Below are 12,970 nucleotides of genomic sequence, written 5' to 3' on the forward strand. Positions count from 1 at the left end.
TTAAACTGGTATGGATTTTTTTCTAAGTTCCTGGGAGGAATTTAGGGATTGGATTGAGTTAACTATGACTTTAAGGAAAGTACAGTTATTTAACCTTTTGGTAAGGCTAATGTGGATAGTAATTTGCTTTGTTCACACTGACAATGAAGAGAAGCTTATAGATTTTAAATTGGGTATGAAAATTTAGGGAGGATGTCAAGACCTTTATGCAATATCCTATTTAGAGCTGCTTAGACTTGCATCTAAACTTGACTTAAATACTCCAGAATGCAAACACTATCCTAAACGTTTTCCTGTGAGCAATTAGACGTGGAAAAGGAAATGAGTTGAAGAAATTGGAACATAACTGTTGGTAACAATGCCTGGTTCAATAGAAGTTAATTCTTATTGAATGAGAATACCTTGTTTTGATGCGTCATTGATCTAGTTTTACATTAACTGTTTGCATATTGCAATGTATTGCTGAAGTGATGGGTTTGGGGAAGTAGCATAGTCATTTTTCTGACTGCCTTCACTGTGGAAGTTGGATCTGATATGTAAAACTGTCAGTCACTTATTTGGTGCACAAACTCCTCTAGGTATTCACATGGTCACGGTATTGACCTGTTAAAACTTCAGTGAAGGTTTTCATTTATAGAATTACCTCTGACTTAAGCTTTGCTGTAATAGTTTAAGCTTGCTAATTCACCATTTGAGTTGAGAGGCACCACTTAGTCAGCCTGGAAGCTTGGAATACATGACTTAAGATATATTGTTGGCAACTGACTTGCCAAACACTTGTGATAGTCCTTTAAAAACTGAATACAGTGATATTAATAGCAGTATGTGAAGATACTATTTTTTGGTAGTGTTTCTTGAACAGAGTTGAAAACTTTGCCTACTTGATTTTTTTGTGTGCTGTTGAGGTGCTTGTGCTATGAATGGCTGCTTCAAAACCTGGTGAAGGATGGACAAACTGTACCTCATTTCAGCAGCCTCAATCCAATTAAATAAGAAAATGCAACAAAAATAGTTCTGTTAAGTGCAGCTGATTGTCAATAGCCACTGAGAATAGTCCTCTTAATTTTTGTAGCAGATCAGAAAAACTTAGAAAAGTGGACAATAAGTATGAAGAATTACAGGAAAGTGTCAGGAAGCAGTTTTCAGAAAGGAAAGGATTTATAGTTTTATAATATAGCAAAACATACTATGTAAAACACATTAAGGATATGGAGTAGCTATGTGTTCAGTTACTGAACACCAGTGTCTTAAATTCAAAAAAACTAAGTTTAGTGGCAGAAGCCTGAGCTTAAAACTTAAGCTACTTCAGCAACAGCATTTAGGCAGTACCAGTGTTTGATTGGTATAGTAGCCTTATGTCTCACAGTTCAAAGATAAACTCTTGGATTTGAATCTTTTATCACCTTGGAAGAAACGTGGATCAGTCCCATTGTCTAATGAGGTATATGTGTACTTTGTGTAAGTAAGGTATATCGAAGTTAATGCAGTAAACCTTGAAAGTGAGGATGTTTTCTGTGCTTGCAGCGGCCTCTGTGGGCTGATTATTCTGATTATTTGATCAATGATGCATGTAATTTGCCTTACTGACACGGTGCAGTGTGGACTTAGGACTAGTCTGAATAAAGCAAATTTTGGAGAGGCTTGATTTCTGAAAGCATTCATAATATTGAAGCAGTTGATGAGTACTCTTCTAGAAGTTCTAAGAATGCTGCATTTGAGAACTTGAAGTTTTAAGATTAGAGCCCTGAATTTTATGCTCTTGGCAAATGTGGGAGAGTTTATGAACTAACAAAGAACTTCGATTTGTTATACTGCCATACTGATTCAGCACTCTAGACAGTACATAGATCTCACACCTTGAAATATTTTTCCAAAGAATGAATTCTGTTTAGAAAGAATTTCTCATTTATCTTTAGGTTTTAGGTGTTGACACTTTATTTGGCTTCTACACCACCCTCAGTAAAAAGGCTGAGGTAGATTTCTTTTGAAGCACATGGATACTGTAAGGAGTGCACTAACCAAGATAAGAGGCCACAAACTTAAGTTAGGGATGATAATATTGGCTAGTGGTGGGAAGGCACTAATTAGTTATGCAAAATGAGGCAAATGTCTAAAATAGCCAAAGATTACAGGACTTGTGTGGTTCTGAATATCTTTTCTTGTCCACTCAAACGGGTGATTTTTTTTTTTTTTGTGCTTGCACAGGCAGTCTTAATTGGATGGTACTTCTAACATTTTGAGGGCTTGGTTCACTATTCTAGGATACCTTTCTGGTGGGGTGAAAATACTGTAACATATTGCTTGACAGTGTTTAGTTTCCTGATAGACTTCTGAAATGTTCGTGGTATAAGATATTGTGAGGTATTGAAGGATTTTGCTAAAAAAGTCCTAAAAAGTAATATTCTTATAATATATAGAGCTGAAGATTTAAGGTTTAAATTCTTGATCTGAAATTGGTCTGCTCCCTTCATATCACTGGCTAATCAGTCCAACTGATTTTTTGACTAGCTTTCTTTAATGTCTTCAAACTTGCCAATTAGTATTTGTGAAGACTTAGATGTTAGTTTAACCCTTCACTTATGTTTACCTGGTTTAAAGTCTCTGCAGACCACCTCTGCATCAAAGTAATATGGCAGTATGACTGTTTCGATTTAGTGGCTACTCAGATAAATGTCTGTTGCAATCTCCAGTTAGTCCTTCCTTGAAAAAAGGGGTGTTAAGCAATGATGCTATGTTGGTATGGCTTGTTCTGTATTGTGAATTGAGGTAATCAATAACAGAAAAATGCCTTCTATCTATACTGTGTTTACATTAACAGTAGAACATCTCCTGAAATGGAGTCCAGTGATCAAAATAACTTTAAATTTGTTACATTTTTTGTATACCTTTTCTATGAACAACTTCTGTTATTAGGTGGCATAGCTTGCTTTTGTTCACAGTCCTCTATGTTACCTCTTCTTCAGTGTGCTAGCCCTGTATATCACCTGCAAGAAGATGATTACTTTTAGTCTTATCATTGCTGAATTGAAGGTTCTGAAATCCTTAGTCTGAAAGGGTTAATTCTAGAAGTCCTTTGGAGTTAATGAAACAGTGATAGCTCATATGCTGGATAGTAAAATTTATTAACTTTTCAATGCTTGAAATTAGTCAGAGCTAGAATGAGAGGCAACTAGTATTAGATTATTTCCTTTGAATTACTATGCAGTAAATGAATTGCCAATGTAACTTTGTCTCTTCACTTAATTAAATTCTTTCTCCTAGCTTTGTACTCCATCATACTGTTCTGCGTCTTTCTGTGGATTCCCTTTGTCTATTTCTATTATGAGGAGAAGGAAGAAGATGATGGCAACACATGCTCAGTAAGTTCACTCTAGCAAATGCACCAAGCAGTGAAAAGTCAAATGAATATAGGCAAAAATGAAAGAAAGAATGATTGTTTAACTTGAATACTACAATGTTAATAGCATTTCTAAGTCTACTACTACAGTTCCTTTAAAACAGAGGCAGCTCTTCATAATACTTAGTCTACGGTGAACACTGTGGTCTCATGTGAAATGAAGCTTTAGTGAGACGTAATTAACATCTGTCTTGCCATGAATTCTTTAAGCTTCCTACAAATTCCTTTGAGCTTGATTTCATATACAGGAAGTTAAAACTTCTTACATGAGATTTTCCTTAGAATAGAAAACATGTATGAAAAGGTTTTGAAGTAGAAGACAGAAAGATTATACTGATTCTGAGATAGGTGCTCAAATTTAGTTTCTTCCTTCATGTAGTATTTGCATTTTTCTTGCAGTAGGCAGTAGTAACTTACCTGAAGCTAGCACTTGGTTATTTTTGTAATGCACTGAAGACTTCTGACATACATGACATTCCAGGGAATACAATAAATGCATGCCAGTAAGGTGCTATCTTCTCAGACAAAAATACTTTTCTTAAACCAGTCTTTTAATCCTTGATCATGATAATTTTCCCGTCTATTCAGTTGTAACCTTAACGTGAGGAAAAAGACTTCTAATAATAGCCATAGTATAAAGCATTGATAATTAAAAAAAATTTCTTTGTGTGTACTTGCACTGAAAGAATGTACGCTGGCTTCTGGCCACAGCTGCTCAAATACATAGTTTATGATGGAAGCATAATTCCATGTCATTGTTAATAGTTCTCAAGCTATGAGACTCTTCAAGAATGTATACTTCTGACTTGTATCTAAAACTACTGATGTTTTTTGTGGAGGTCCTTCTGTAGAACACTTGTTATGCTAAATATGCTTTGCCATAACTCATAGGACAAATCCCTTTGGATTTATTTTATGTTAATATATTAACTTTCTCTTTAATATACAGCAGGTTAAAACTGCACTCAAATATACTCTGGGATTCATCACAATTTGTGCAGTTCTCCTCTTAATTGGGTAAGTATGTATTGAATATTAACAGAGGATATACTAAATAGAACCCCCAACAGAACTTTGTTCTGTGCAAGATTAAAAAGGTAGATTATGGTACACTTAATCCCTGTTATGAATATCTAGTTTAATCTCTAATAGGGCTTAAACATCCTGAGAATTAGGTACCTAAAAAGTAAGAGTTTAACCAGAAGCTAAAATGGTTTTCTTGATTGTGGAGGTACTTGTGCTTCGAGGTTCTGCCTGTTTGTGCAGTGCAGACATCCATTCAAGGATGTGATCACTATGACATTTATTTACATTACTATTTATCTCAGTGTACAACAGGGGACACAATAGTTGTACTCTTCCTGGTTTCTGCTTCTATCAAATGCTTTCATGGACATCCCAAAACAGCATTTAGGAATATGAGTAGGTGTTACATGCGTAGTACTTTCCTGAATGGAAGTGTTCTGTGAAGGACATAAGTATAGTGTGGGGTTATACTTGACATAGTTGTGCCTTGTCTGCCTTTCAAACAAATGCCAGCAAAACCTTTATCATAGGTTAGTGAAGTGAGTAACTTGTTTGCAGCAAGTGCTGTTACTCAAACTCCAAGCACTGTTACAAATTCAAGGTCACCATTAAGCATGACACGCCCACCAATATTGAATGTTTCTAATGTATGCAGTTATAAGCTTTTTAGCATTTTGACTGCAGCAATAAAGATGGTAAAACTTACCAAATGTATGCTAAAATGATCCTGTGAAAGTACTGGAGCATGAAGTAGAAACTGAAGTGAAATTAATGCTTCTAATTGTATACCACTGCATTGGAAAACTGTTTCTAGTTTTGATAAACACCTAAGGCACATTCGAAGTAGTCTATTGTCCTTTCAGTTAAAAATAACATATTTGCTGTTATGAGAGACTAAAGGAGTTTGAGTTGGCTTAATTGTGGTCTAGAAACATTACTAAAGCTTCTGACAAAAACTGTTTCTCTGGCTGTTGGCTCACATCAGTCATACATATATGTACTGTATAATATCCACTTCAGAGAATTTTGCAGTATCTCTAGGTGTCAGCTGAATCCTTGGTAGCTCTAAGCATGTTTGCTCCTCTCTTCTAGCAAGATGGAACTTGGTTCTTGACTTCCTAATTGTCCTTTGTGCTCTTGGCTTGTTCTTTTAAGCCTTCATGACTTGTAAGTTACAGCGACCTCATGGTCCCCTCTGATACTCTGCCATATGACAGCAAGATTGACTTGCAAATCAGACAGCTGCAGTACTTGGGCTGGGACTAACGTAGTTGCTGAACAAGTGCTTCTCCATAGGTACAGATTGGAAACCCACTGATCTAAATAGCAGGAGTATCTGCTGCAGGGAGGCAGGACTCCTTTAGAAACTGATAGGTATTTTAGTATTTCTGGGTTCTAACTGGGACAATTTTTCTGCTATTATACATATGAGGTTGCTTTCATTTAAGATGGTAATAACTAAATAGCAGCACCATCTTATTCCCTGGGAATAGAAAAGCGCCGTTGCTACTTAAGATGCTGCTGCAGAAGAATATAGTTCTTGTCTGTCCCTTTAAAGGAAGCTACAAGGCTGAAGAGCTCAGTTTAGGAAGTAAATGAGGTAATTGCTGAAGAAAAACATGAACTTTGGTTCTAGTATAGTTATGGTTTTATATACATAAAAAGTAGTGGGTGCCTGAATCTTTATGTACATGCTTGTTATGAAGCAGTTACCTATCTAAGTTAGACAACTATCTGTACTTGCAAGGGCAAAGAGCAGCCTCAGAAGTCCCAGTGTGATAGCTCCAACACTTTTTTATCTCTTTTCTAAAGGCTACATGAGGGGCTCAACTGAATGTAGTAGTGAAGACCAATCTTACAGTACTACACGTACTCCTGGCGGTAGCAGGAGATTTCCTCACTAGTGGTCAGGATCAGACCGATACTAAAATAGAGTGGAATTTTATGTACTGGATTTAATTTTAGGAGACTAGGCGTAATGGACCAGAATACTCATGCACACAGGTTACAAAAGCAAGAGGGGTTGGAATATTTCCTTTTAATTTAACAAATAGTCTATCTTGTACTTGCATGACTAGTGTCTCTTGTCAAGACAACCTCTGTTCTGATTGATTTAGCAAGTAATCTGTATAATTATAACTGGTCAATAAATAGCTTGGTTCCTTTAAAGATAGGACTGCACAAGAAGTCCCTACCTCTTTCTTGGTCAGCAGTCCTCAAAGAAACCATAAAAGCTGGATTAAGCTTGAAGTTTAAGAAAATGTTATTCTCAGTTGGATGTTTACCTTGCTCCATTAGAGATCTATGACTATTTTGAGAAACATAGTGTCTGTTTTTGTCAGATGATCTTGGGTTTTTGGAAGTTGATAACACTTCAGTGAGCAGGACTCCATTGTCTAAATAGTTAGCAAGAGTAGTATTTACACCTCTTATGCTAGTTGTCTGTTACAAAGCCTTTTGCCTGTGGCAAAAATGTGCCTGTCTGTAATAGCACTCAAATGCTCTGCACACAAATAACTTGATGCAGAGTATCATTAGAAGCAAAGTATATGACAAATGTATACTGGGATGCTCAGAACTAATATTTACTTATAATGCCTTTCCCTTAGAAATTATCTCCTTTACTTGAATATAATTTACTTACACTAAATATCATGTGCTGGAGGCGAGGGGCTTGAGATACAGTTTACATTAAGGCATGCTTATATGGCAGTCTGATTTGAACTAAAATATTGCTTTTGAGGCTTATGAATGTTTGATTCTAAAAGGAATGTTTCCCTGACTGTCAGTGTTTGGAATTAAACTGGTTACCTTAAACTTTGTAGAACCATTAACTTTTAAGAAAGGTATGAATATATGTCTAACCTATAAATAACTAGGCAAATTATATTATAGCAGATCTCACTCTTAAGGAACTGAGTTTAAATCTAGTGTGTTAGAAATCTTTTTCCTAAGGATGAGAGTTAATGACACTCTGATTTAAGGATCAAACTTGACTCATCTACACCTGTGTGCTATTAGGCTTGCCAAAAGTAAATAGTTTTAAAATGCTTGTCCTGAATTTACTTTCCTTGTTCTGCAGCCTAGATCTTGATCCAGATATTAACGATAGTATTCCCATGATATGTTTTAAACAGCATAGCAGTTTGCTTCTATTCTTAAAATTACTGCCCTGAATAACTTCATTTAGGTCCAGAACTCCAAATGTAAGACTTCACAGCTGAGCTGCTCTGTTTGCTTGTGTTAACTGAGTTCTCAGCTACACCTGTAAAACCCTTCACTGGTGCTTGTACTCTATTCACTGGCTGTCAGTGGACTGACTTGTATTGTATCACAGTGATGATAGATGAATTGAATTATTTAGCCTGGCAACTTCTCATTCTGTTGATGGCTATGGCCCTGAGGCTGTATTGACCATTTAGTCAACATAGCAAAATAGCCAAGGCTTTTGTCAAATTCCTGCTTAGTGTGCATGAAGAGTAGGCCTAAACTGCTGTGTACTGTGCTGGTGCAATAGATGGGCTGTGTTTTGGAGATCCTTTGGGAGTGTGGACTGGATGCAAGTCTGTAGAGGGCTAGGCATACAAACTCTGCCTCATTATTCTCGTGGCCTGTTAAACTAGAGGCCAGAAGTCTGTGCAAGTGGGCTAGCTAGCCTTCTGGATAGTTGGCTACTAGTTGAGGGACCCTGTTCAGGAGGGGAAATAAGATTCCTGGTTGCGTGGGACTAAAGTGTGTGAATCTAGCTCCTGCATTCCTTTGAGGCCCGTAGTGCATGGAACTTCAGTAGGAGCAGAATCAGATGTCCTTCTCCATCAGTCAAGATTTAGCTGAGTACTAATTGAAGAGTGTGTACAATGGATACTGTGTCTTCTGCTCTGTTTAGTGGCCTTTCACATGCTGGTTGTAGGTAGTCTCAACAAAAAAAAAACTAGCCCCGTTGCTCTTGGCAGGGGGGTAAAAAGGCAAGCAAGTTAGAAATATCCTAAGACGTTCTTCCATCTCATTTGTTCCCTGCATGTGGTCCACAAATACCAAATTCATACTGATGCTGAAATAAAAGGACTTGAGCTCCCTTAGTTTCCCAGAGTCTCCTAATTTAAAAAGAGATTAAAGGATCTAAACCTGCAATTATTTGTGTTGCTATCTCTCATAAGTAGAAATCCTGCCTAACTTTTTTAATACCTGTGTCTTGATCTTGCCTGGATGCTATTTTACAGAAGGAATTACTACTAGAAGCAAGGACTCTACTATCAAGGGCAAAATCTAAAGTCAGCAAGCTTGCATGAACTTAAGTAAATGCAAGCTGTAATCTACCTCTTCCACAGTCAAGATGCCAAAAGTCAAACATTTTTAAGTTGAGATTTTAATTTTTTAAATTTTAACTTTGGCGGAGTACCAGTCTGGTTTTGATGTGATGATTGTAAGTGCACACAGTTTAGCACTAATCTGAGACTCATGCTTATGTTCAGTACTTGAAGTTTGAGGCATAATCCTGGAAGTTGTATATTTGTTACTCATTTGTTTACTGGGAGTTGAAGCAGGGATCTAATTATGTACTCTGTCTTACAAAAGTCTGAAGGATACTAGTGAGCATTCATTATGGACTTTGGTTTGGGTTCTCACATACTTTACCAAAAAGTTCCCCTCCAAACTTTACTTCCTTGTCACTTGTAGGCATTCTGTTTTATGCCTGGAACCTATGGTTTCAGATTGGTATGGAGGTGCTGGTTTTCCAGCTGTTGCAAAACTATCTGGCTTGTCTGTGGAGATGCTGAAGAGTTACTCTTATTATTGGACTTCAGATGGGGAGACTGAGAGCAAGAAGTTTTCAGCTGGGGGACTTTTCTACCTGACATTCTTCTGAGTGGACTTGACTAGTCTCTGCTTATTGGGCAGTCAAAATTATCTAATGAATTTCTCTGCAGTTCAATTCTCTGGGCCAAGTACAGAACAAGGAATGGAATGCGGAAGATGTGGTACTATAGTTATAATAGTACATAAGCATATGCCTTTAAGCTTTAATTAATGCTTGATATGGGAATCATTGTTTTATTCTTGCTTCCAGAAGTGTGGATTTGTAAGAGAATTCGTCTCAACTGATGCTTAAAGTCTTTTTGCTCCTCTGCACAGAAGTCAAACCAGGACAGTAAATCAGATTAATACATCTTTTAATGATGCTTGAGTGTAGGGTCCTTCCCTCTGCTAGGACTGGTAAATAGAAAATCACTTGTTCATTGACCTCAGACCTGACTCTGCGCACTCACACACATACTCTGCTGATCTAAATACAGCATATGAGGGCAACGTGAATAAAAAGAAACATTGCCTTCAGAATTTTTTAAACCTAATGTCATATAATTTTTCTTCATGAATAAATGGATTTCCATTTTCTTAAGTTGGAAGGAAAATTCTTTTGATATTTGACTAATTAGGGTGAGATGACTTTTTGCTTTGTTACAGTGCTTTTGTTCCTTTGGATATTCCCAACAAGAAGAATTCCACTGAGTGGGAGAAAGTGAAGCTCCTCTTTGAAGAATTTGGAAGTAGTCGTAAGTTTGAGATTTGTTCTGAGCTTTGTGTAACTTGCTGCTAACTTATTTGGGCATACTCATCATGGACTGAACATGAAAACTAACTTTCTTGGTGAGTTTTTCTAGCTTGCCTCTTAACTGCTCACCTACACTAACTCATTGCAATAAGATTGTTCTCCTTCTGTTCAGACAAAGAAAAACAGGACAGTCTTTCAAGTACAGAGAGGAGACACTGGCAGTGTCTGCTTTCTGCACAGTCCGCTTTTGACAGCAAGGATTCCCATCCTGTGTCCTGTGATATTAATGGTGGGGAGGGGAAGGTACTTTCACAGTCTTTACTTAACACAGCTTTTGAATGTTACTTGAATACCCTAAAATTGGTGAACTTCAGTATAGTGTGTATCTTGTCATATGACAGTTTTTGAGTGCTTATTTAATTATATGTGATACTGCTGCTCACTGTAAGAATGAGACCATTTCATAAATAACTGTGTTAAGACAGGAATTCCTATGGGTGTTATGACTCTTTCATTACCTTTTCTAAAATTCTTCTGTTTGCATTTATTATACATACTATGCTAGGGCTACAAAGAACTATTGTGAAGGCCAACCTCCACAATGTATTTAATGTTTAGCTTAAGCAGTTCATGTACTTAGCCAGGATGTGTTTTCAGAGAAAAAGTGTGAAGAAAGTGTTTTATAGGTGAGCTAAGACAGACTTGATTTCACTTTCCAAATCACTTTTACAGAAAAATGGTAACTAGAAGTTATCCAACTAACATTAATGCATTTGCATTAAGTACTCTAATATTTGTGCCTCATACTTGCTATGTATCAAAGTATTGGCTTCTGTCTGAATGTGTTAGAATATAATGCTATGAGCCTTGGTCAAGTTGTAGCCTACATTATTGTAGGCATTTTCTACTGACTAAAAGTTCCCTGCAGTAATGTTTGCCTGCTCTGTCGGCACTTGGATACATCCCTTCAGGGCCCATCAATTTTTTTATATCCAGTTTGCTTAAATATTTTCCAACCTGATCTTCTTCCACTGAGGGTTTATCTTCCTTCCAGCCTTTCCCCCTGGTCTGTCGGGCCTGGGTTTCCTGAAGTCAGGTCTTGCTAGTAAAGACTGAGGCAAAGAAGGCATTCAGTACCTCAGCCTCTTCCATGTACTGTGTTACCAGGCCCCCTGCCCCACTCAGCAGCAGGCCCACATTTTGCCTCATCTTCCTCTTGCTGCTTACATACTTGAAGAAGCCCTTCCTATTGCCTTTGACATTCTTGAAGGGTCTTTTATCATAATACATGCTGTGCTGTAAGCTGTGCTTGGAAGCATAGGAGATAGGGTGGACAAGTCCATAGTTTTTTGTAGTTTTGACTGCTTGTGTTTCTCTTGCTTCACAAAGATTCTAACTGACAGAACAGGATAAAATGCTTCCTAAACTGTTTATACAGGTAGTGACAGTGGTTGAGCTGAGATGCAAGCTAATTTTTCTAGGCTATGTTGGTTGACTGTCAGTTAGTAGCTCTGTACATGTGGTTGCTATGAAGGTATAGACAAGCTAATGTTCACTTCTGGGAAGGTTTAATCATTAAGATGCCAGATTAGGACATGGAAGCCTTGTTTTGATTTCTGACTTTGTCAGCATTCTCTTGTGACTTTTAATCTCATAAGATTATTCAGACTGAAGAGACCTCAGGTCATCTAGTTCAATCTCCGGCACAAAGGAATAAGGTGAAGCTACCTAAGCTTATCAGCTAACTCTTGAAAAAACCCTAAGAATGGAGACATTCATAGAATTAAAATTATCAAGGTTGGAAAAGACCTTAAAGATCAAGTCCAGCTGTCAACCCAACACCACCATGCCCCACTAAAGCATGTCCTGAAGTGCCACATATACACCTCTTTTGAACGCTTCTAGGGATGGTGACTCCACCACCTCCCTGGGCAGCCTGTTCCAGTGCCTGACCACTCTTTCAGTAAAGAAATTTTTCCTAATACCCAGTCTAAACCTCCCCTGGTGCAACTTAAGACCGTTTCCTCTTGCCCTATGGCTAGTTACTTGGGAGAAGAGACCAGCGCCCTTGTAGCCACAACCCCCTTTCAGGTAGTTGTAGAGAGCAATAAGGTCTCCCCTCAGCCTCCTCTTTTCCAGACTGAACAACCCCCATTCCCTCAGCCGCTCCTCAGAAGACTTGTGCTCCAGACCCCTCACCAGCTTTGTTGCCCTTCTCTGGACATGCTCCAGCACTTCAGCATCCTTCTTGTAGTGAGGGGCCCAAAACTGAACACAGTATTCAAGGTGTGGCCTCAAGCAGGGCTGAGTACAGGGGTACAGTCACTTCCCTGCTCCTGCTGGCCCCACTAGTTCTGATACAGGCCAGGATGCTGTTGGCCTTCTTGGCCACCTGGGCACACTGCTGGCTCATGTTAGGCCAGCTGTCAACCAGCACCCCCAGGTCCCTTTCCGCCAGGCAGCTCTCCAGCCACTCCTCCCCAAGCCTGTAGCGTTGCATGGGGTTGTAACTGAAGTGCAGGACCTGGCATTTGACCTTGTTGAACCTCATACAGTTGACCTCAGCCCATCGATCCAGCCTGTCCAGATCCCTCTGCAGAGCCCTCCTACCTTCAAGCAGATCTACACTCCCACCCAGCTTGGTGTCATCTGTTTAAGCCACGAGCTGCCAGTTTCTCTAGAAGAATGCTGTGGGAGATGCTGTCAAAGGCTTTACTAAAGTCCAGGTCAACAACATCCACAGCCTTTCCCTCATATACTAAACAGGTCACTTGGTCATAGGAGATCAGGTTGGTCAAACAGGACCTGCTTTTCATGAACCCATGCTGGCTGGGCCTCATCCCTTGGTTGTCCTGCACATGCCCTTGTGAGCACCCTCGAGATGAGCCTCTCCATAATCTTCCCCAGTACTTGAGGTCAGGCTGACAGGCCTGTAGTTCCCCAGATCCTCCTTCCAGCCTTTCTTGTAGATGGGTGTCACATTGGCAAGCCTCCAG

At 38.7% G+C, this 12,970-nt stretch overlaps 1 protein-coding gene across 1 annotated transcript in view; it reads left to right on the top strand.

The window, feature by feature from the left end:
* Positions 1 to 3,261: 3,261 nt before the first annotated feature.
* The window catches only part of LMBRD1 (LMBR1 domain containing 1), a gene marked incomplete at both ends in the record, with an annotated part of 50,917 nt that continues 41,208 nt past the window's right edge, over positions 3,262 to 12,970 (top strand). Inside the window, 3 exons of the mRNA XM_010289044.1 lie at positions 3,262 to 3,359; positions 4,347 to 4,414; positions 9,887 to 9,975. Coding sequence (XP_010287346.1) covers positions 3,262 to 3,359; positions 4,347 to 4,414; positions 9,887 to 9,975 — 255 coding nt within the window. The remainder of the gene's footprint in view (positions 3,360 to 4,346; positions 4,415 to 9,886; positions 9,976 to 12,970) is intronic.

Source organism: Phaethon lepturus, unplaced genomic scaffold (assembly GCF_000687285.1).
Source record: "Phaethon lepturus isolate BGI_N335 unplaced genomic scaffold, ASM68728v1 scaffold11606, whole genome shotgun sequence".
Lineage (NCBI taxonomy): Eukaryota > Metazoa > Chordata > Aves > Phaethontiformes > Phaethontidae > Phaethon > Phaethon lepturus.